This window comes from Poeciliopsis prolifica, unplaced genomic scaffold, assembly GCF_027474105.1.
Source record: "Poeciliopsis prolifica strain line A6 unplaced genomic scaffold, Auburn_PproV2 SCAFFOLD011, whole genome shotgun sequence".
NCBI classification, from domain to species: Eukaryota; Metazoa; Chordata; class Actinopteri; order Cyprinodontiformes; family Poeciliidae; genus Poeciliopsis; species Poeciliopsis prolifica.
Genome location: NW_026562386.1, coordinates 2,872,914 through 2,894,562, shown reverse-complemented (window position 1 = coordinate 2,894,562; position 21,649 = coordinate 2,872,914). Strand labels below are relative to the sequence as shown.

Genomic DNA, 21,649 nt, shown 5'->3' with positions numbered 1-21,649 from the left:
AAATGAAAGGTTTGCTTTTGCTTGTTTATGTAAGTTCTGTTAATTGAGTGAAGCAGGTTTTTTTTTTTAACCTTTCTAACTATGACGGTTTAGAGTTGCGAAAGTGTCGAAGTGGCAGCAAAGGGCACCGCCGCCATTCATCCCCTCCTGCTGTTAGCTGACTGAGAGAAGGATACACGACAATATGTGTTCCCGGAACTGGGAAATTCCGACTTTCCAGTCGAGAAACCCCAACTGGAACGGCATCCTAAGTCAGATTTCCCTCTGAGAACCTGGCAGTAACTCCTACCAGCCCCGGTTACACCGCGTGGGGCGGCGGACTTCGCGTTTCAAAATGGCCGCCGCTCTCATCAACGGTAGGAAGACGTGGCGTTAGCGTGTTTATTTTACGAGACGTACAACTAAGATGACCTCTTAAATATTGCCGTAATTTTTAAGAACTCTAAACTGATACAATTAAAAGTGGCGTTTGTTTATGTAAGACGTATCGCAACGTTTATGAGCTTCACCATGTTGATTTTTTTAAACTTCTTAACGATGTAGCGGCGTTGGTCTGACTTCAAACCAGCTCCCAGGTTTATGCCTGAGTGATAAACATCCACCTGTTCAGGTAAGTATGTGGATTTGTTTTTGGAGCAACAGTAAGTGCGACTCAAATGATCAGAATTTGAAGTAGTTTTAAAAGACTATTGTTAAACTCCTATAGAATATTTTTTCTGAGTTCCATTTCAGCTACAAGACTGAAATTTGGGGAACTTTTTTGGGGGAGGGCCCCAAATGTGCATTCATACACTTTTAATAACTGTTGCTCAATTTCATTTGCACACACTCAGATTGTGGCTATAAACAAGACAATGGTATTTTGATTTCATGTGGTTTCTGTGAGCCACCTAGAGTTGTTCCAAAGCTATAAATAAAACAAATAAAATGGAAATTACTGCATTAATGGAGAGCAAAGGTTGTAGGCGACTTGATAAAACTACTGTTAAATCCAGTTTGCCGACTACAGATAGTATTTTGTGGTCAGTTTTTTCTTTTTGTATTATTTTAACGCATACATTCATTTGTTGGGGAATACGTGTACATTGTATGTACGCAGCAAATTATTTTCAGCTAGATGTGGAAAACACTGCATGGATTTTAGGAAAATTTGGCACAAACACGTGGAAGCAGTTTGCAGCTCAATACGGTGTATTTTCAACCTTCTGCAAAAGATTTAAAACGTGAAAAAAATTCCAGTTACATTAAGTTTATTCCTCCTAATTTCTGTGCCTTGATTCCTCCTAATTTCTGTGCCTTGATTCCCCGGTACTGTAATAATTAGTCGAAACAACATATTTCACTCAGCGAGCCAGCAGTGTTTTATGAGTAAAGTGCCAGATGCTCGCCCCCCATCGTCGCTTCATTCCCAGCCTGCGGGTCCAACTCGGACCAGCAACCCTCGGGGCATCGACAGCTCAGATTTATCCGTCGGAACCGAACCGAACCGAACAGGCCGCTCATTGTGACCGCTGCTCTGGGAAAGCTGTCGTCTCCTGGTCCTTCCTCTTTCTCGGAATAGTCATGGCTATTTGTTTCCGCTGCTTTCTCTGTGGTGTCGCCAGCACTGAAAAGGGGTAGCAACGGAGAAAACAGTGACTGAGGCTGAGGGACATGTTTGTTGTCACAGCAACGAGCCGGGCCTGATTTCCGGTTGAGGGAGCCAGATTTCAAAATAATATCAATAATAATAATAATAATAATAAGAATGGTAAAACTCCGATGTAACTTTAAACAAATAAAACATTTGATTCACAAATCAAATGTTTAATAATAATAATAATAATAATAATAATAGTTATTATTATTATACTGAATATTGAAAATTCAATTTATTTCAGCAGCTTTACCACTAAGTCAAACATTATATAGATTAAATACACACAGATGAATGTTTGAAAATCCTGATAGCGGTTATTATTATTTTCTGCTTGCAGTTAATGTAAGTAATGACATTTAAAATAAGAATATCACATCACACTAATAATATAAAACATGTTTTTATACAAAAAGGTAACCTTAATGGAGTGTATGTTTCATATCTGCTTGAAAATACATGAAATCTTTCTCATCTTTAGGGCAAAGGAATGTAAGAAACCCCAACAACTTTAGCTTAATAAGGTAATTTGGATCAACTGTAACATCCATTCCCAACAAGAAATCCAACTTCTTTGTTTGTTCAGTTGAAATATTTAGAAACAATAAAATTTAAAAAAAAAAAAAAAACTTTTTTTTTTAAATTCATAAGTACTTTTGAATTGATTATTTTTACCCTCTTGACAAAAGTTTGAACACTTCTGCTTTGAACTATTTCATTCACATTTTAAATTTAAAAAATCATCACCTTCCTAAAGTAATGGACATGTTTTTCCAAAAGGTTTGTTTCCTAAATCAAATTTTGTCAATAAATAGGGAAAGATGTTTTTGCCGAAATTCCTTTTGACAAAAAAAAAAAGAAAAAAGAAAAAAATACTTTGGCCATTATTTTAAGAAAGTACCTAAATGCAACTTGCTGAGCTTTTATGCTGAAATCTGCACACCGGAAGTAGCCTGGGGTGTGCGCAGCTAGCTTGACTTTGGACAAAAAAACTGCGAAATCAGGGAGAAGGACAGCGCCCAGAATAACTGTAAACCTCTGCTAAGTGAGAGCAGCATCTCGCTGAGAATGGGACTCCGGCTCTACCCTCCGGGCTGTCGGACACTAACACAGAGGTAGGACGCTGAACATGTATTTTATCACCAAGGTCACTGGAGGAACCCTGAGTGTTTTCTCTGGACATGAGTCCGTCCGTCGGGCGTGAAGAAGTTGTCTCGCTGTGATGTTTTCCAAATAATAACAGTCTCCCCGCAGGCGATGTTCGGCTCTTCTCCTGCTTTGTTTGTCTTTTTCTCGGCTGTTTTGGTGTTTGAAATGCGTTCGGAGTTGATGGGGGTCCTTGTGAGGAACGGGAAGGGACTTTTGTGGCCTGTGATGAGCCCCTCTGGTCGGCTGTGGGGAGGGATATGAACGGAATACAAAGTGTGGATGTGGAGAGAAGGAGCCTCACAACTTTGAGCTCCATCCCACTCTGTTAGTGCGGGGGAAAAAAGATCTCTGCGGTGTGTGTTTATCCGCCTGAGTGGCTTACTGCTGCCGCCGGGTAAAGATAATCCAGTAATCTGGAAAAGAGGTGGCAGCATTTTATTGTAACACCACTTCCCCTTCCTTTCCTCCTCCTCCTCCTGAAGCAGAACCAAAGTATGGGTGAATGCAGCTGTGGAGCAGACACGGTTCCCTTCAACACTCCCAACATCACAAATCATACTCACTGGAAAATAGTAATTGTATTAAAAAACCTAATTAGATTGTGGTTAATTTTACACGCTTTCAATTAAAATTGGGGGCACACAGATTGTCATTCTCTGGCGATTATAGGTCTTTTAAAAAGCCTCACCTACCAATTCCGATTTTGATCGATACTAATGTTCAAAAGAATCTGAAATGTTGCTCGGCCAGAAAATTGCAGAGTTGATAGCAGTGGGGTGACTATTATTAACTGCAAAGGTGTAGACATAACTTTGTGGGTCCATTTATCAGTCAAACCTCTCACAGAAGAGGACAGTGATCGATTTTTAGACCTTTACTGAGGCACATAATATCGGATTCACATGTAAGTGTCAACCGATCACCAGACTCCCAAAATGAAGTAAATCAGCGCCAATAAATCGGCACACGCCTAAATAAAATGCAGTTGGGACTAATTTTATGTGACTGACCAGATGGAAAAGAATGTATACCGATAAATAAAATTCAGTGCAGTAATTGCCTTCATGTGTCACCTAATTAGTAAATGGAGTCCACCTGTGTTTAATTTAGCATGAGTATAGATCCAGCTATTTATTGAAGGTTTTTGTTAGTGAACATGAGTGAGCAGCACAGCAGACGGGTCGGGGAGAAAGTTAGGGAGCCGCTTAAGGCTTTGAACCTCTCAGAGGTCTGGTTAGAGTCACAATAAGACGAGATAAGATGAAGTTCATGTGGACGGAGGCAGAGGTGTCAAAAATACTCACATTTTCTAGAAGTGCAGACACTTGTATGAAAAAATACTGTAGTAAAAACAAAAGTACAGGTCGGATTGTTTTACTCAAGTAAAAGTAAAGGAGTACAAGTTTTGAAATGTGCTTCAAAACAAAAAGTAAAATAATTTTTATCTTGAGAATACAGAATGACTTGACAAATCTAATTTACTTAAAAATCATACCAAATACTTTTGTTTTCCCCTTAAAATGCACTGTGTTGGTGTAAAGATTTTAAAAATACTGATACGATCGAGTTTTTCTTCAAATCTCAGTCAGGATAATTTAGCCAACACAAAACACAACGCATTTGTCACTAATCGTCTTTTGAGCCAAAAACATGGCAAAATTTAAAAAAAAATAATGCCACAGAAGTCTTGCATATCTGAATGTGTTCCTCTTTTGTTTGTGATGTTACTCAGGTTAAAGTCTCCATTAATCTTGTTTTTCCTCATGCCACAGTTGTGCTCTCCTTCTTCTGCTTTGCTTTGGTTGCATCCAACTGAATGGAGAATTATCGACATTATAGCACACTTTCTGTGTGGAAAGTGATTTGACTCCATGTCATTATCTCTTTTCATCAAGTGATGAGCCATATGTGAAAATATGAGAAGTAAAAGTAAAAAGTGATCAGAAAGGTAAATACATAAAGTAAAGTACAGATACCTGAGAAATCTACTTAAGTACAGTGACAAAGTACTTTTACTGTTTTACTTTACAACTCTGGATGCAGGTGCTCTGGTCAGATGAGATTAAAATACTTTCTTTAGCCCATATCCAAAATGATATGTGTAGCAAAAATCACACAACATGACCACAGTGAGAAAGGCAGTGGCAGCATCATGATGTGGGGGGGCTTTTCTTCAGGGAACCTGGTCAGGAAACAGGAAAGTCTGATGGACAGTTACAGTATTAATGACCCTCAACATGCCATCAGAGAAACACTGAAATGGATTAGATCAAAACCAAATTAATGGATTAGAACGGCCCAGTCAAAGGCCACAGCTAGATTTAATTGAGGCTTTAATTGAAGATTTCCTTCAGAATAATGCTTTACATTGTTTCGATCTGTCTCATAAGATATCAGTAAAACACATTAAAGTATTTATCATATCATTTGTTGTGATAAGAATTCAGATTTATTGTTGTCGCAATAAATTCTATCGAATAATATTTAAAACCCCCCAAACTGTCCAAATTGTAAGATTGTTAATTTTACAGTTTTTCCATTTTGTTTAGTTCAAATGTATTATTCAAGATCAGCATGTTAAACAATGTGAGAAATAAAGCAACCGTTGTTTTGTGCACAGATTTTGTCCTTGGTTGGACCTTTTATAAAAGACGGTTAAATTTAAAAAATGTAAAATCCTGTCACACTCGCACGCAGACGCGCTGAATTTCTGTTACTATAACAAAAGAAACGCATGAAAATGAAATTAGAGAAGCTTATTCACCACAACAAAGTAGGTTAGTTCAATGAGAGTATTGATAAATTTGAAAATATGATTAATTGCGTGAAGTTTAGTGATTCATATCATCTTTTTATATGTTTCCTAAGGAAGCACATTATAATTTTTATGTTTTTCAGGAGCAGTATCAATTGTGATTGCCGTTTCATGTAGTCACAGCTATATGGTCACATAAAAAAACAAAAAAATAGATGGTTCTTTTTGTCACTTTTATCACAATAAAGTATTGTGATTAAACCTTCAGGCCAAATCGCCCAGCGCTGCACTGCATGACAAAATGTGGGAAAATAAAATTGAATTCTTCTTGCGAGGCACTGGATGTTCTTTCTGTTTTGTTTTCCTAGTCTCTGCTTGGAAAACAAAACAAAACTTACAAAAATCTGTAAATTGTTTGAGACGAACAACTTACAGATTAAACGGTGAATGTGGAATGTTGTTCACTCACCCATGTATGGATTAATTCCTGGGATTTTTCTCAGCTGAAGCAGCTGTTTGAACTTGTACTTTCACTGATTGTAATAAAGCTTTTCTGTTTTTTGTTTTCTTAAAAAAATGTGCTCCGGTCTTGTGAGGTGTTTGTGAACACTGTCCTCTTTGTGTGCAGCTCCGCACAGAGAGGATTAATCCAGCTAATGACCTCTATGTGAAAAAAGGGATGAAAGCACATCTAACAGGGGGCAAACTGAGCGATTAGCTCTCATAGTTATTAATATCAGAGCCGCCTGCTGAGGAGGACATGACATGGGTCTAAGGTGCATGGATGTGAAGAGATAAATGGGATTATTTCTGTCAGATTATCACAGCAGACGTTGATGGGCCATGTTTAATCTGTGAAACTAAAATTGATCAGCTCCACCAATCCCTCCAGTCGACATATTGACACTGTTTTCCTAAAAAAGACTAATCTTATTATGTAGCAATAATGCTTTGATCATATACAAGCCATAATCTGAGGATTTCCTTTAGCGCTGAAACGATTAATCGGATTAATCGAGATGAATCGAATTACAGAAATAATGGCCATCTAATTTAGTAATCGATTAATCATTAACTGCAGCATACAGGCTAAAGAAAAAATAGACAATTTGCTGAAAGAACAGCATATTAAGAGGAGTAATTTGTCCAAAACTACAAAAAATATATAGATAAAAAAATAGCTATGTTTTACTCCGATCTCCTAAGATTTAAATTTAGCTTGACTTGATTCAAATTCAGTAAAAAAATATCTCCTATTAAGCTCCTTTTACTATTCAATTAATAATCAATTAAACAAAGTGGACAGATCATATCTACACTGTTTTAAAATATTAAGTCGAACAGAAAAATGTTACAAATGAAAAGCGAATACTGGTGGAATGCTTTATTATTGCATTCCATACAATGAAATGTTTATTATTATTTAAAAAATGAATTGTTTGTTTATTGGTATTTCTAATATTGCAGAAAACAAGCTTAATTAGTTCAATAAAAAAGTCTGCGGAATGTGCCAATTAATCGTCAGAATAATTAACACGATAACTGATTATAAAATAATTCTTAGCTTCAGCTCGAGTTTCCTCTGCAACAGGTGGAGCGTCTTTCTCCATCTGTCACAGTGAGACTTTCCCCAGCAATGCCGAGCAGATGCTTTGGTTTCCGTCCCATCCAAGCTCCTGCTGGACAGATTTGCTTTGCTTTAACTCTCTAATCTCTGTTGTGAGAAGATTATTACTCCTCCTGTTGTAGTTTCTGGTCCTCGCTGAGCTGAAGCCTCGACCTTTTTCTTTTTTTCTTTTGTTTTAGCCTCTTGCGCTCAGTGGAGGGATGGTTTTCTTATTCTTAGGCCAAACTTGAGTGGAGAATTTCCTGTCTAGCGTCGGCCAGCGTCAACTTCCTGCACTCCGGTGCTGGACGTGGAGGAGAGGGAGGGGAAAAGGGAAGGAAGGGGAAGAGAAGCATAACCAGACTGTACTCCCTGCTGCTGTCAGCTGTGGCCTCTGTGGTTGCTGCCGACATGCTGCTCGCCATCTCAGACTTTCAACAAAGCGGCCGGGACAAACTGAGGAAGTGAAACGCTGCGCATGTCCTCCATTTTCCTCCTCCCATTCACCCCTGTAATTACCAGAATCTGTAGAGAATCTCAAAACAACCACGTCAGATACAGACAGATGTGTTTTCCCTGCTAATGTGACCTTCTCCTGTGATTGCAGGACATGTACTTCGGTTTGTTAAAGCCGCAAAGTTACACTCAACCCTCCAAGCATGCAGTGATCGTGTTTCTCTGCTCAGCAGGTGAGTGGCGTTCCTTCGGCCCGTTTCGCCGTCGCCTTGGTGCTTTCAGCTGGAACAAATCCCAAACCTCTTTATCAGAGAAGATAATTCTCCCTCTTCCTCTTCCTCCACTGTGCACAGTTTGATCCAAAAAAGAAAACGTGCCTTGTAAGGAAGCAGGATGTTCACAGGCTCCACCAAACTGCCACCCACCAAAACCCCCCAACCTGAGCGGCTGGATGAAGTTTATGCTGCTCTCCGCAAAGGCTTACAGTGAGTGGAGGCATGAGTGAGTGTGGGTGGCTCCCTGGTGGAATATCAATTGGGGTAAAGATGTTTCTCCTTTGTCATGTCAGGTCATACCTGCAGGTCCACCAGCTGGAGCTGGACAGTCTGGGTCAGCAGATCAGAGAAAACAAGAAGAACAGTCGCCTGGTGAGAGCCTGTCCAGTCAAACCAGTCACCCCAGTATCGGTGTCATTCAGTATCAAGAGTGACTATATAATAGCTATTATTGATGGGAAACTTCATATTGAATGTAGGGATGCAAACAATTAAAGGTTTGTTAAGGGTAGTGAAACTCGTTTTTATTTTAGGCCGTATAAAAGATCAAGAACCGGTTTTGGCAGAATGTATTAATAAAACTCATTAAACAAACTGTTAAAATATGTATAATTAGATGTGTCTGCATCTGATGCAGACACTTCATGAAATTAAATAATACTAAACATATTTTCACCTTGATCTAATTTGGAAGAATGCAGATAAAACTCTTTATTGGTTCCAATAATGTTTAAGCACAGAGCTGTTATATTAAAGGTTTTACCTCTAAAATCTGGGGCCAAATGAAAACTTATGCAGACTGGATTTGGCCCGCGGACCATCAGTTTGTTAGATTAAAAGTAGTTTCAATATATTATCTAAAATATGTTGGAACTCCGCTGGTGTTGTAGTTTAGTTTAGAAGGCGCCGCCAGTCACCCTCAATCTGAGCCAGTTGATGTGGAAACAAAGATGGCGGCTAATCCTGAACAGAAAAGGGAAACGATCCAAATAGAGCCCGATTTCTGATGCAATATTTATTTTAGGTGGTTCTGTTTCAAAATAGAAACACTCAATAAGCTCCTTAAGTTTCACTTTTATGGCGTTCACTCAGTGGATGATGGAGCTGCCCGTGAAGTTTTAAAGAAAATGTGTGCTTATAATTTTTAGACTGATATCAGTCTACTTTAGATGAACTCATTAGTCGATAACTTGCCTTTCTAATTGATTGTTTTTAATTATCTCTTGGCAGGGGTCTCTGTATGAGTTGGATAAGGTGAGTTTCATTCTGATTTATTTTTATGTAATGCATCGTCTGAACCAAACCACATACAGATCCATCTGAATTCAATGGATTTGGACATATGTACAAATACTTTTGGCAATATAAAGGAATGTTTTGCTGTGCTGGGGTAAAGAAAAAAATTAAATATTCTGCATTTTATTCATGTAAATGGCTCCAAAATCAACTGAATGCTATAAATCAAAAATTAAACTATGCAAATGCTCAGACATCTAAATCTTTGTTTTTTTGTTAGACTTCAATGTTTCACATGTCATTGGTCTCATTTCTTCCTGACCATTTAGGCTTTGACAGGAAACGCTTTAAATGAGATATTAAGTTTTTATAGGTCTTTACTGAGTAAATTAAGTAGAACAAAAGCCTCATATACTGGATTTATTTTGCTATTGCCATCTGAATGAATTGGATTGAATTAGCTGATGTATATTTCTTCTGTTATAGCAAGTGAAAGCCATCGAGAGGTTCATGCGTCGCCTGGAGTTTCACCTCAGCAAGGTTAGTATGTAGACCTGATCAATTTTCTGACATAAGGATGGAAAAAGGACACAATAAAAAAATTCTGTAGGAGAATAAAAGATGATTCCTGCAAAGATGTACAGATTTATTAACCAGCTTTGCAGTTTGTCCTCAGTTCTGTGGAGAAATATGTGATCTTTCTGCTCATATTGTAGTTTTAATGGCGGGCGTATTCTATGTACACTAGTTTGATTCTCCATCAGTGACCAGACTCAGTTAATCTGAACTGATCTGACAGTTCAAGCTCTGGATTTTCAGCCACAGTTTGATGTTCATTGTAGAGCTTTAAAAACAAACATTAAAAACTTCATTCTGTCACCAATTGGAAATCAAAGGAGTGACATCAGCTCACCTGTTATATGTTCATGCTTTGTACAGAACCAGCTACATTTTTGATTTATTAAACTCCAGAACTGAAAGCCTGGATGCTTGTTTTCTCATGGTTGGATGTCTTGCCCATGTATCGTGTAACGGATCATTTCCTGCTCGCCAAAAACACCGAAGCAGTATTTTTATGGCCGTAATAATAACAGCGAATCACAAGGTCATGTAATAACAAGCTATTCATTTTGCCCTCGGTTCTGTGGAGAATTTTATTGGCTTTCAGCTCATATTTTTAGTTTTATTGGCCGACATAGTTAATGGTAACTCTGGATTTTTCATTTTCATCTCCAGCCGGCAGACATGCTTGCATCCTGCGCCTCAGTTATTGACACTTGTGTGTGTTTTTTGTAATTTAGACTTTACGTTTTAAATTGATTTCATTTTTGGTTTCGAAGACTCGCTGTGTTCCTGGAGTACAATTATGATGATTGAAAGCAACAGTTTTATTTTTTCTTTACTCTTAGCCTCACTTCAAAACAGGAAAGATGAGAGAACATGCTTAAGTAAAATAGATGTGATGCTCACATAAGATTCCGACAAATAATAATTACTCCTCTACATCTGTCTACAGTCCAAACTATAATTAAACCATTTAAAGCAACTAAAGACAAGTTCCCAAGCTTATCTTGGTACCAAACAGAGCAAGTAGAGATTAAAATAATTTCTCCAACACTGTAGAAAATACTCCAGTTTGAGAATCTGTGTTTTATGGCTTTTTGGGATATTTTAATTTTATTTGTTTTTCTTTTATTGATAGATTTTTTTCCAACATGAATTAATATTTTTCATTCTTTTTAGATTTTATGCATATTATAGAGTTTATTATATATTTTTATTCCAGTCATATAACACTGTGGTTGCTTGGAATAGCATTTATTTAGCTTTTTTCAAAACCTTTCTTTGTACTTTAATCTTTCCCTTCAACAGCCGTCACCATCTTTAATAAAACGAGTCTAAATGAATGAGTTACAACATTTAATTTCCCCTTGGGATATTAAGGATTGAATTAAATAATCCTGGGCATCTAATGAAGCTTGTAACAGCTAAAGAGCAACACATAGACTTGAAGAGGTGGTTTGAAGTTAACGTTATCACTCAATACTTCTAATAAAAGCTTGAATGAATGTGTGTTTTGTTGATTTAAAATAAAGAGTTCGCTTTATACAATAAATCTCTGCTTTCTGATCTACTATGACAAAACACTATCAGCACTGATCATTTGTTTGTTTGCGATGTTCCCAGGTGGAGGAACTGTACGAGGCTTACTGCATACAACGGCGACTGCGTGATGGAGCGAGTAAGATGGTGGCAGCCTTTAACTCGGCCACAGGCAGCAAGGAGGCCCGAGAGAGCCTGAGCGAAGCCAACAAAGGCTACAGGGAATACACAGAGGCAAGTGGCCGACCTGGAGCCTGCTCGTTTTTCACGTAGCAGCTAATCAAAGTCTGCCTTGCTGATTTTGTCCTTGTGAGGGGTGTCCAAACATTTTGTTAATTGGGCCAAAATAGTCACTTCAAAAGCCATTGCAGGCCAAAATAATATCATTTTCAAAAACTAATGGCACCAAAAAATTTTCCAATTTTATCTATTCAACAATAGACCAAGCATAAACTGTTTTAATTAAACAAGTAATCATTTATTTTTGTAGGAACGGGATTGTGTATCTAATATTTCAAATGGTTTTAGAATGCTTTTCTTCTTAAATAAGTCCTCGAGTTTGCTTATTTTTTAAATTTATTGATGAAAACAGACATTTCTTCTGACCGCAGCAATAAAAACGGGATGTAGCTTGGTGTTCATTTGAAAACACTTGCTTTGTTTAGCCACATTTTAATGCAGCAGTTAAAAGCAGATTTCTGTGCATCAAGTCAATGAGGACATGTGGTCCTAGTTACCACAACAACAGAAGGAGACCAGAAAACTTGGACAAGATGATCACTTTGTGTTGCTTCTTACACCAACACCGAAGTGTTCAGTTCAGTATCAGCAGAGAAAGTTAGAAAAATGAATGAATATTGATTTAATTATTGATCTGTTGAGTGTGAGTGTGTTTTTTTTCCTGCCTGTGTAGCACATGTGCTCCCTGGAGAATGAATTAGAAAGCCAGATGGGAGAATTTCATGTGAAGATGAAGGGTGAGTCACTCTTCACACTTAAGTTGCGACTTCCTTCTCGCGGTCCAGTTCTCATTTCTTTGTTGACGTCTCAGGCCTCGCTGGGTTCGCGCGGCTGTGTGCTGGCGACCAATACGAGGTAAGGCACGGCCAAGACGGGCAGACGCAGACAAACCGTTGGTTTCTGCCTGCAGCGGCGTCATGTTGTGGCTTATTTTGGGGGCTGGTAGGTCCTGATGCGGTACGGCCGGCAGCGCTGGAGGCTGCGAGGTCGTGTGGAGGTCAGCAACAAGCAGATATGGGACAGCGAGGAGTTCACTTTCCAGCCTCTGGTCACAGAACTGCTGTCTATCAAGGTAATTAAACTATTTACAGGATTTTTCTGTTACAGTGAAGTCAAAAATGACTGTAAATAAGCAATAAAATCACCTGGTGTGACTCAGAGCACTAAGCAGTAGTCCTTAAACATTTGATGGTGTAATTACTATTCCTGTTTGTTCAACGTCTCCAGGCATTATGAAGGTTGTATGGAAAAAAAGGCATCTAATATCAAGAATATAGAAGAAATGTACACCTTTATTTCCATCAGAACATTACTATACAGGTATTTAGCTTGCTGCCCAAAACAAAATGAGTTTGATGCCGCGGTTCGAAGCAGTTCTGACACGTCTCCCTCCTAGCTGGAGCCACTGCACAGCTCTGATGAAACATTTTGAATTATCTGATGTTGCAACGTCAGTCTGTACTCTAGTTTGGTCTTGGATTATTTCAAAACCTTATAAGCCAACAAATACAACCTTTAAACTGGTCCTGGAACAAACAGGAAGTGCTTGGAGCAATTCCAGCTCATGTTATGATCACATCTCAGCGCTCCTGTCCAGACATGAGCGGCTGCATTTTTTTATGTCGTTGATGTGTGAATCCAGAACTGAAAATGTTTGTTTACGTTTTCTCATGGATGTATTACATGTATAATCGTATCTGACTAGATTTCGCTTCTAAATGTCAAAAAAAGTACTTTTGTATGATGTTTTAATAGATTTTTTAAAAATTCCTTTTGTAAAATCCTGCTGGTTGGCTGTAAACTGTGAAATGTTTTCTGTTTTGTTTTGGCTTAATAGTGATAATATCAAAGTCATTTATAGTTGGATTGATTCCAGTTAGTAGGAGTTTAAAATGAGAGGCAGGAGGAGATGCCGTTGGGTCTGTGTTGACAGCGTGGGAAAAGGGAAGTTGATCAGCAGAAAGAACCTGCAGGAATAACCCAGAAGCATCAAACTGGAATAAAGGGAATAAATCACTGCTATTGACATTGTGCTCAAGTTTCTATAAAGTGGCAGAGAGGTGGTAATTAAAGGCTCATTACACCAAATCTGGCTGGTTTAAAGGTTGGGCATCCTAAAATAAACAAAAATAAATTGACACTGCAAGTAATTCATCATAATTTTAAAGGATAAAAGAGACTTCTTTCCATTAATTTCCATGAAATGATTAAATATTGAGAGTTAATTAATCATATAAAGCTGTAAAATTTAAAGGGGTCAAACTCATTTTCATTTTGGGCCAAATCAAAAATCTGAATTGTGTCAGAATGTTTTGTTAAAACCCATTTAACCAGTAAAATATCAACTAATAGTGGGTTGGTTCAGCATTGAGTATGTGTTTCTTAAAATTAAATAATATTGATCATGTTTTCACACTGATCAGTCCATCCAGGATTTTCTGAATTTCATTACATTTGGTTTAAAAAATAACGGACAATAATGTAGGTTCCCAGAAACCCAGTATATGTTGTCATTTGATTGTTTTTATTTTTTGTATTGCGTACCACACTGGGTTCCTACGGGTTGCTTCCAATCCTTGAAAATGTTTAATTCAAATGATTTCAAGGATTGGAAAGCGCTTAATATTCAAACCTTCTAACATTTTATTCAAAGTATAATTTTGTAAGGCATTCTTTACAGTTGAAACCAGATATTTTTATGCACCTGAAAAAGACACTTTTATTCTCACTGTCATGTTAAGGTCATTTAGCTTATGGTGATTTATTCGGATTGTTTTGATGTAATGAATATTTATTATTCCTGTAATTTATTGATCTGTGAAATTAAGATTGGCTTATATTTTATACCTTAAACATTATTTCTTCTTTATTTTTTTCTGAATTAGCGTGTCTGAGAGAGAAATTTCAATACAAAGTTTTACTTAATTTTTCTCCAGGCTGTAGAATGTAGAAAACTATCACAAAACATTATTAACAACAGTAATAGATGATGTGCTATAAAAGTGAACTTACTCTCTTTTTTTATTTACATATTTTATTTAGTTTGTAGTGTTTTTAATCTCCAAAGTGTGGTGTTGGAAAGGTTTGGAAACCTTTAAAGTGCTTGAAAGTGTTTTAATTTCACTGCCTGTAGCAGCCAGACGACGCAGGAAAGTGTCCTCCATGCTCTGTTTGCTGCTCGGCGTGTCGATGGTCATCGTCTCGTGTCGAATGGTTTCTGAGCCGCTGCGCCTCGTGTTTGCTCGTTTCTCTTGTCAAGGTGACGGAGCTGAAGAGCCTGGCCAACCACGTGGTGGTGGGCAGCGTGTCCTGCGAGATGCTGGATCTGTTCTGCCCGCTGCCGCAGACGCTCGCCGTGGACATCAACGACCTCGGCACGGTGAAGCTCAACCTAGAGGTCACCTGGAGGTCGGAGCTTGTTCTCGCTCAGCGCTTCTCTCTCATCGCCGCAGCTGCTTTCGTCATACAATCTGACTCCCTGCGCTGTTTGTGTTTGTTCAGTCCGTTCGACAGGGACGACCAGACGTCCTCGTCCAGCACGGTCTCCAAGCGACTGCTGTCCAATCAGAGCCCTCCGGACACGCCGTCCATGCGGGAGCAGGTCTTTTATGTGAGTCCAATTAAAACTGATTTTACTGTTTTCATTGAACAGCCGTCTTTATTTCCACTGGCTCAGAAAAGTATTCACATCTTTTGAACTTTTAAGCTTTTTGTCACATCACAACCGTTAACTTTAACATTTTATTGGGATTTTATTGGGAATGAAAAAATCACAAAACTGGAAGGTGGCAGGAAAACAAGTCGATAAAAAGTCGGAGGGTAAAGCATGAATTTCAGTATCTCCCGTTGATGTGATTCATTTTAATCTCAGTACATCTACAACGGTTCTGTGAAAGGTTGGAAGCACTAGTAAACAAAACGGATATTTGTTTACTAATGTTGAAAAACCAAGAGCAGCAGAGACACCAGCGGCTCAGAGCCCCGTGCCTCTTCTAAATTCCCAGTTTTTCTTTTAATTGTTTTAATTTTTTTAAACTTTGTGGGTGTGGAAAATATGGTCATTATTTCCGAAAATATTACTCAAGTAAATGCAATTAGTTATTCCTCAACTCTGCTTACAGCTGTAACATGTGAACATTAATTTTTTTCTTTAAGTAGACAACAATGCTCGACTAGTCACATAAAATCCCAATAAGTTACGTTTTTTCTTACACGACAAAAGGAGGGAAATGTTCAAGTGGTTTGATTAATTTTGCTTTTATATTTCTGTTTATTCCTGTCATTTCACCGGCTTGCTCTGTTTCAGCTGCTCCCCAGTTGTTGTGTGTGTAGCCGTAGCTCCGGAGTGTGTGACGAGTTTCACAGAGGCTTGTGTGACCCGGCGCGTGGGTGTGGGACCCACGGCGCGGGTGGAGTGAATGGCAGCCGCGGGGGCTTGTGGTGTGGCGGCAGCAGCATGTTTGAGAGAAGCTGTGGCTGTTTGATAGCGGTTGAGTAGTGCTCCAATGTGTCCCTGCTCCTCTTCCTCACTCTGACGAAGAGCGTGCCTCATTGCGGGCCGCGCCACAGCCGCTCGCTGGCGGAGGCTTTTCCAGGCGTGGCGGCGTCGCTACGGTGGGAATTCAGCCGAGCGAAGTTCCACTTTGTCTCATCACAGCCGGTGTGTTGGGCCGTAGCTTTAGCCTAGTTTGTAGTTTTTAAAATCAATTTGATCGTTGTTGATTTCCAATCAGTTCCTGATGACGTTTAATTTACTAGTGACAACAAGGCTGACTATCAGTTTACAGTACATGTGTCAAACTCAAGGCCCGGGGGCCAAATCTGGCCCGCTGTAGCTTTTTATGTGGCCCTCTCTTGACCATCAATAATTCCCTCCAGTTTTTCATAAATCTGCAAAATTCACACAAAATCAACAGATCCCAATATTTTTTTCTGATTTCATTTAACCTTTTTCTTCATTGGCTTTAAGTGATTTTATTTGATGAAAAAAAAACAATAACTTTATAACAACATTCATAATATTCTAATTTAAAAAATGATGTTAAAATAACAAACTACAGTGTATTAATTGGGCATTTATAAGTGGCAATTATTTTCTTGTGTGAGTGTAAATGTTGAGTTTTGTAGGCTTATTCATATTTTATGTAAAAATTATATATATATATATATTATTCACATCTAAGCTAAGCTCTTTATTTCCAGATGATAGATTAAACAATACTGAACAAGTTGTTGAAAGCTGTGGATATTGTTTTATAAATTAACCTTTCTATAAAACTGTCCACTACTGTATCCTCAACCTGTCTGCTGCAGTCTTGGATTTATGTTATTTATTTGGTTAATTATTTGCCAATGAAATCAATACAGCGACAAAAGGGAAGCTAAATGAATCATCTCTGCTGACTTTCCCACGACATCTTTAAATGCAAGATGAGCCTTATTTGAGTTTTAATATCTGTTCATGTTGGATTCAGTGAAGTTTAGTACCAAACATCCACCATCGTCGGCTGACCGGCTGAAGTCAAAGCATTCCTCCGTTTTGTAGTTTATGATTTATTGGCTTCTATTCACAACTTACAGTGCTTCACTCAGCAAACCAGATCCAGATTTTCTCTGGGTTTCTGTTCACAACATGAAGCTCTTTCAATACTGCATACACACTGAGGACATCTGGGAATTAGTTTTCTCTCTTAAAAAATAACTTTTTTCCTTCTCCTGAGGTAAATTCACTCAGCAAATATGTAGGTAATGCTCAGCACTGTCTAAAAAGTTTTGAGTTATAATTTAGTTTTTATGGAATTGAGCATTCTGGTAATATTTTAATATAGTTAATAAATATCTTTGTTTTCTGGAGTCTGGTTCAGATCTTGACGGATGTGACGAAGTGGTTCCTGCTCGTTCTAAAAACAAATAAAATGCCCTGCTGCTTAAAAAAACACTTAGCTGTTTTCTGGAAATAAGTTCATATTTTTTGGCGTCTGGAAAAGTAGCCATCTCAAAAACCTCTCAATTGTTAAGTTATATTTGACAAGTACTGTGCCATTACCCATCAACCCTCCCAAACCCGGCCTGTTACCTAGCAACCCCATGTTTGCTCAGCTGGTTGTATCGCTGTTTGTGCTGTACAATGGCTACTGGAAAACAGATGTTTTGCTGTTGACTTACCATCCAGAAACCACTTGCTGTTTTCTTGCTGGTTGTGCAGGAGGCTCCACTTCTGCTTCTTAAAGATGTGTTGCTTAGTTGTGCATCTGTTTGCATCCATTTTCACGTGAGAGTAAACGTTGAGTTAGGGGGTCGCCAGCTGCAGATTATTTGGATTTAAAGTGGCAGGAGGCCCAAAAACATTTCATTCTGAAAGTGGGCAGAACTGACCAGACTAAAATATCATCTAAAAATGATTTTGTGCAAAAAATGTGATGAACAAGTTTCACATAGACCGTAAATCTACCCTAATCTGTTCAAATCATCTTTAAATCTTTCCACATCAAAATAAATCCCAGCTACTGTAGAGTCTTCTGTTTCTGACTCATAGTTTGTATTATTATTGTTAATATTAAATTTAGCTCTGGATTATAACCTACATGTTGACGTGACGGGGATCATCCTTTCTTCACCAGTCTCTGCTGAAGCGTCAGGGAGAAATGGAGAACGGCACGGTTTGGTCCAACTCCTCTGAATCATCAGACGACTCCTCCAGTCCGGCTCTGGCTCATCACACTCAGAGGCTGACGGCCTCCAACCTGCTGCACGCTACTCCCACCACTCAGCTGTCCGCCGCGCCGCACAAGTCCAGCGTCTCCACGCCGTCGCTCTCGTCCAACCAGGAGGAGGACGAGACGGAAGGCGTGGACGTTTTCCCTCAGCCCGAAGCGGTGCCGAACGGCCACCTGCGGGCCTCCTGCTCGGACTGCGGCGCCGCCGACAGGGCGTCTGTTCAGTCGGAGGACCTGATCTCTGAGGCCTCAGCCGAGCTGAGCAGCTGCTGCCCCGATGAGTTCCCCACGCAGCCGGACGTGGACGTGAAGACGGAGCCGCTCCAGGAGCCCACAGCTGAACAGACTGAAGCTGAGGAAGAAGTCACTGCTGAAGCTGCAGGAAAACTGCAGGAGACGCAGACCGTCCAGGAGCGCAAGCTAACGCCGGACACGCCGACGGTGAGCTGAGGGCTGACTGCAGCAGGTCTGTCTGCTGCAGTGCTGCAGCAGACAGACCTGCTGCAGCTAACCTGCCGCGTCTGTTTCTCCTCAGGCGCCTTTCCCTACGTCTGCCAGCTTCACTCAGGAAGTGGAGACCGCCCTCGAAAGCTTCGACTTTCTCAACTTCTCAGATGTGGAAGAAGAGGAAGAGGAGCGACAGCAGGAGGGTGAAGACCAAGAAGAGCAGGATGGGAAACAGGAAGAGGACCAAAATGAAACGCAAGACAAGAAAATAGAAGAAGAAGAAGAAGAGAAGAATGTGGAGATGTTCTCTGAAGGAAGGTCAGTACCAACAGGATGAAATGGCTCTGCTTGTTTACTAAAAAAATACAATTCAAAAGTAATTTATTTTTGAATTGGAAAATGAAATGTTGTAACTGATATCAATTCAGATTATTCAGAGTTATTGCAGATAGTGATGGAAAAGTCTAATTTAAGACTTTTTAAGATCTTTTTAATGCAAGATTGTACAAGCATGAGGGCCACCCTAATAAAATGAAAAAATGGCAAGAGTAAAGTCAAAATAATATGAGAAAAAGATCATAGTAATCCAGAAAGAAAGTTATAATTTTCCAACGTTATTCTTGTAATATTAAGACTTTTTTTTCTTCCTTCTGGTCAGCCTGTATTCAGTCCAGGGAATGAAGTGAAGTGACATTAAACTCGGCTTTTAAATAATAAATACATTTGGTTAATGATTTCTGACTATTGGTTAATGGCTCATGATTTAATAAGGAGGCAATCATGTTTGAGTGTTTAAAGTGGGATTTCCAACAGCAATTCCAGAACAAATCAAATAATTTAGGACAAAATTATAATTTTAAATATAAAATCTACTTTCTTACATCCTAGATGTAACACAAGGTGATTGTGTTTTCCAAGCTTTCTGGTGGTTTCTTTCTATTTTGCACTCTAATGTGAACCTTAGTGCAGTCAAATATTTTAATTGCCCAATTAAAACGTGGCGAATGTTTTCAAATTTCCTTCAAAAAAAATAAACAAACTGGACGCCTTTTATTAAAGAATGAAAAATTTCAAAAACCATTTTAAGTTTTGGATCCTTTTCTACAAAGAAAATGTGATTACTTATTTATTTAAAATATATTTAGTTTGTAGGCAAAGAATGGAACATTTTTGCAGATTTTAGTTTTTAAAGAGGATATTTATTTGGCTGCAAGAACTTTTGAGCTGGTAATTTTGACCCAAATGACATTCCTGAAATGTCATTTGTGATTTTCCCTTATAAGTAAATAGAATGTGATGTTTTTAATTTTAATATTATTTTGATCTGACAGAAAGCAAATCATGAACAAATTTGTAAGGGTGTAAAAAATGTTTTCATCCTGCTGTTTACATCAGTTTTTTTTTTTCCTGTCTCATCAGTGATGAAGAGGAAGCGGACGGCCTGGAGTTCCTCATGGAGGCTCCAGAAGGATTCAGGAATTCTGACGAAGACCGTTTCTCTGAATCCCAGGTACACAGAATCCTCTTGAAGCTCCGGTGTCGCTGTGGCTGTTTTGATGTAAATATTTGTCTGATTTTAAAGGAGTCCAGTGTGGCGGACGCGCAGGACTTGGGCCAAGTGGAAATTCCAGACGATAAAGACGAGCGATGCAGCGAAAGCGGAGACGGACCTCCTGGTGAGAGACTTGTGTTTGTAAACAGAGGTGATATCTGAGTCGGACCGCCGCCTCACGGTTCTGTTTCGCCGTTCAGGAGAGGAAACCTCACATGACCAGAGTCCTTCCACTCCCAGCTAGTCGGCCATCGCTGTTGCTACTGACTCTGCTAACCCGTTCGTCATCCCGGTGCCATCGCTCTGCAGAACCGCAGGCCGCGAGGACGCTCCACTCAACGCTCAGACAAGCAAACCTCCGCCGCCGCCGCGGTGGAGTTTGTGCTCGTTTTTTCGCCTTGTTTACCAGGAAAACATGAATCGCGCTCATCTCTGGGTTAAAGTGGGACTGCACTTTTCACAGTTTACGTGTCCATAATACTACTCGTGTCCAGAAACATTTCAGGAACAGATCAAAGCGGCCTTCTGTTTTTTGCATTTGTTTGCGCATTTTATACGAGAAATTATTTTGAAATGATTTTATAAGTTCCTCTTTTTCAGCCCTCAGAGAAGCATTTAAGTACCAAGTTGCATTGGGAGGTTTTAAGACCGGTAACCATCAGAGCTGAATCGGCCCGAAGCTTTCATTGTCAGAGGAAAGACTGCGAGCATGTGATGTTTATCTGCAGACCAGAAATCGTTTCTAAAGCAGGAATGTTCCCCGAAAACAATCCTTTCCTTCAACGTCCGTCTCGGCTGAATGGACACCATCCATAATCTGCCAACATCGAGGAGTTCAGAACTCATTCTGGGCCGGCCATCTGCAGCGTGCGACTATATTTAAACCTGCATGTGTAGCTGTCTCATGCTGCCAGCATGTCTGTATTAATAATAAAGCTTAACTGATCGGTTTAAGTGTGTAAGCTAGGCTCTGCTCCAAGAAAGCCACTGTGTTCCAAAAAAGACTGCCTCCAGGGGGCGCCGTCATCTTTTAATGTCGTGCTTTTATCCGTTTCTTCAAAAAGTGCCTCAAGTGACATAAAGAGATGTTAGAAGGTCCAGCAGTGGATGGTGGCAGTGTTTATTTTCTGAATCACTTTAAGAGTGTGCACAATGAGAGATATTTACAGTTTCATATTAAGAATTGTATATGTCCCGACCTGTTCAAGAGGTTTATGTTCAGAAATGTTTAAACTTTATAAAAGTTTCTTTAAAATGAACACGTTCTGCTGGATTTGTTGTTTTTCAGAGTTGCAGGAACTAACGCCACTTTTACGTACCACCTTTAACTAGCTGATGACGTTCTGTTTGTCAAATATCTAAAACATCAGAGCTCTAAATATAAATAAATGTTGAATTTCTGTTAACATGCACATTGATGTTTTGTCTGAAAATAAAGTGCCTGGCTTAAACAGCAACAACGGCTCAAGTAAAAACAA

The 21,649-nt window shown here is 39.1% G+C and overlaps 1 protein-coding gene across 6 annotated transcripts; it reads left to right on the top strand.

Moving 5' to 3' along the window:
• The first annotated feature begins 101 nt into the window (after positions 1-101).
• On the top strand, positions 102-21,430 carry LOC129364301 (rho family-interacting cell polarization regulator 1-like). 6 transcript variants are annotated; one of them, XM_055036864.1, is made up of 18 exons: positions 102-356; positions 7,387-7,657; positions 7,754-7,835; positions 7,956-8,087; positions 8,171-8,249; positions 9,108-9,131; positions 9,600-9,653; positions 11,301-11,450; positions 12,130-12,193; positions 12,268-12,311; positions 12,403-12,528; positions 14,716-14,864; positions 14,958-15,066; positions 18,077-18,613; positions 18,708-18,937; positions 20,039-20,129; positions 20,202-20,295; positions 20,372-21,430. In XM_055036864.1, the coding sequence occupies exons 4-18, from the start codon at positions 7,996-7,998 to the stop codon at positions 20,413-20,415; spliced, it is 1,887 nt and encodes a 628-aa protein (XP_054892839.1). In that variant the 5' UTR covers positions 102-356; positions 7,387-7,657; positions 7,754-7,835; positions 7,956-7,995; the 3' UTR covers positions 20,416-21,430. The 6 variants fall into 6 exon arrangements, with proteins under 6 accessions (XP_054892839.1, XP_054892837.1, XP_054892838.1 ...); XM_055036862.1 differs by having other exon boundaries at positions 7,347-7,657; XM_055036861.1 differs by lacking the exon at positions 102-356 and adding an exon at positions 386-610 and having other exon boundaries at positions 7,347-7,657.
• Positions 21,431-21,649: the final 219 nt, after the last annotated feature.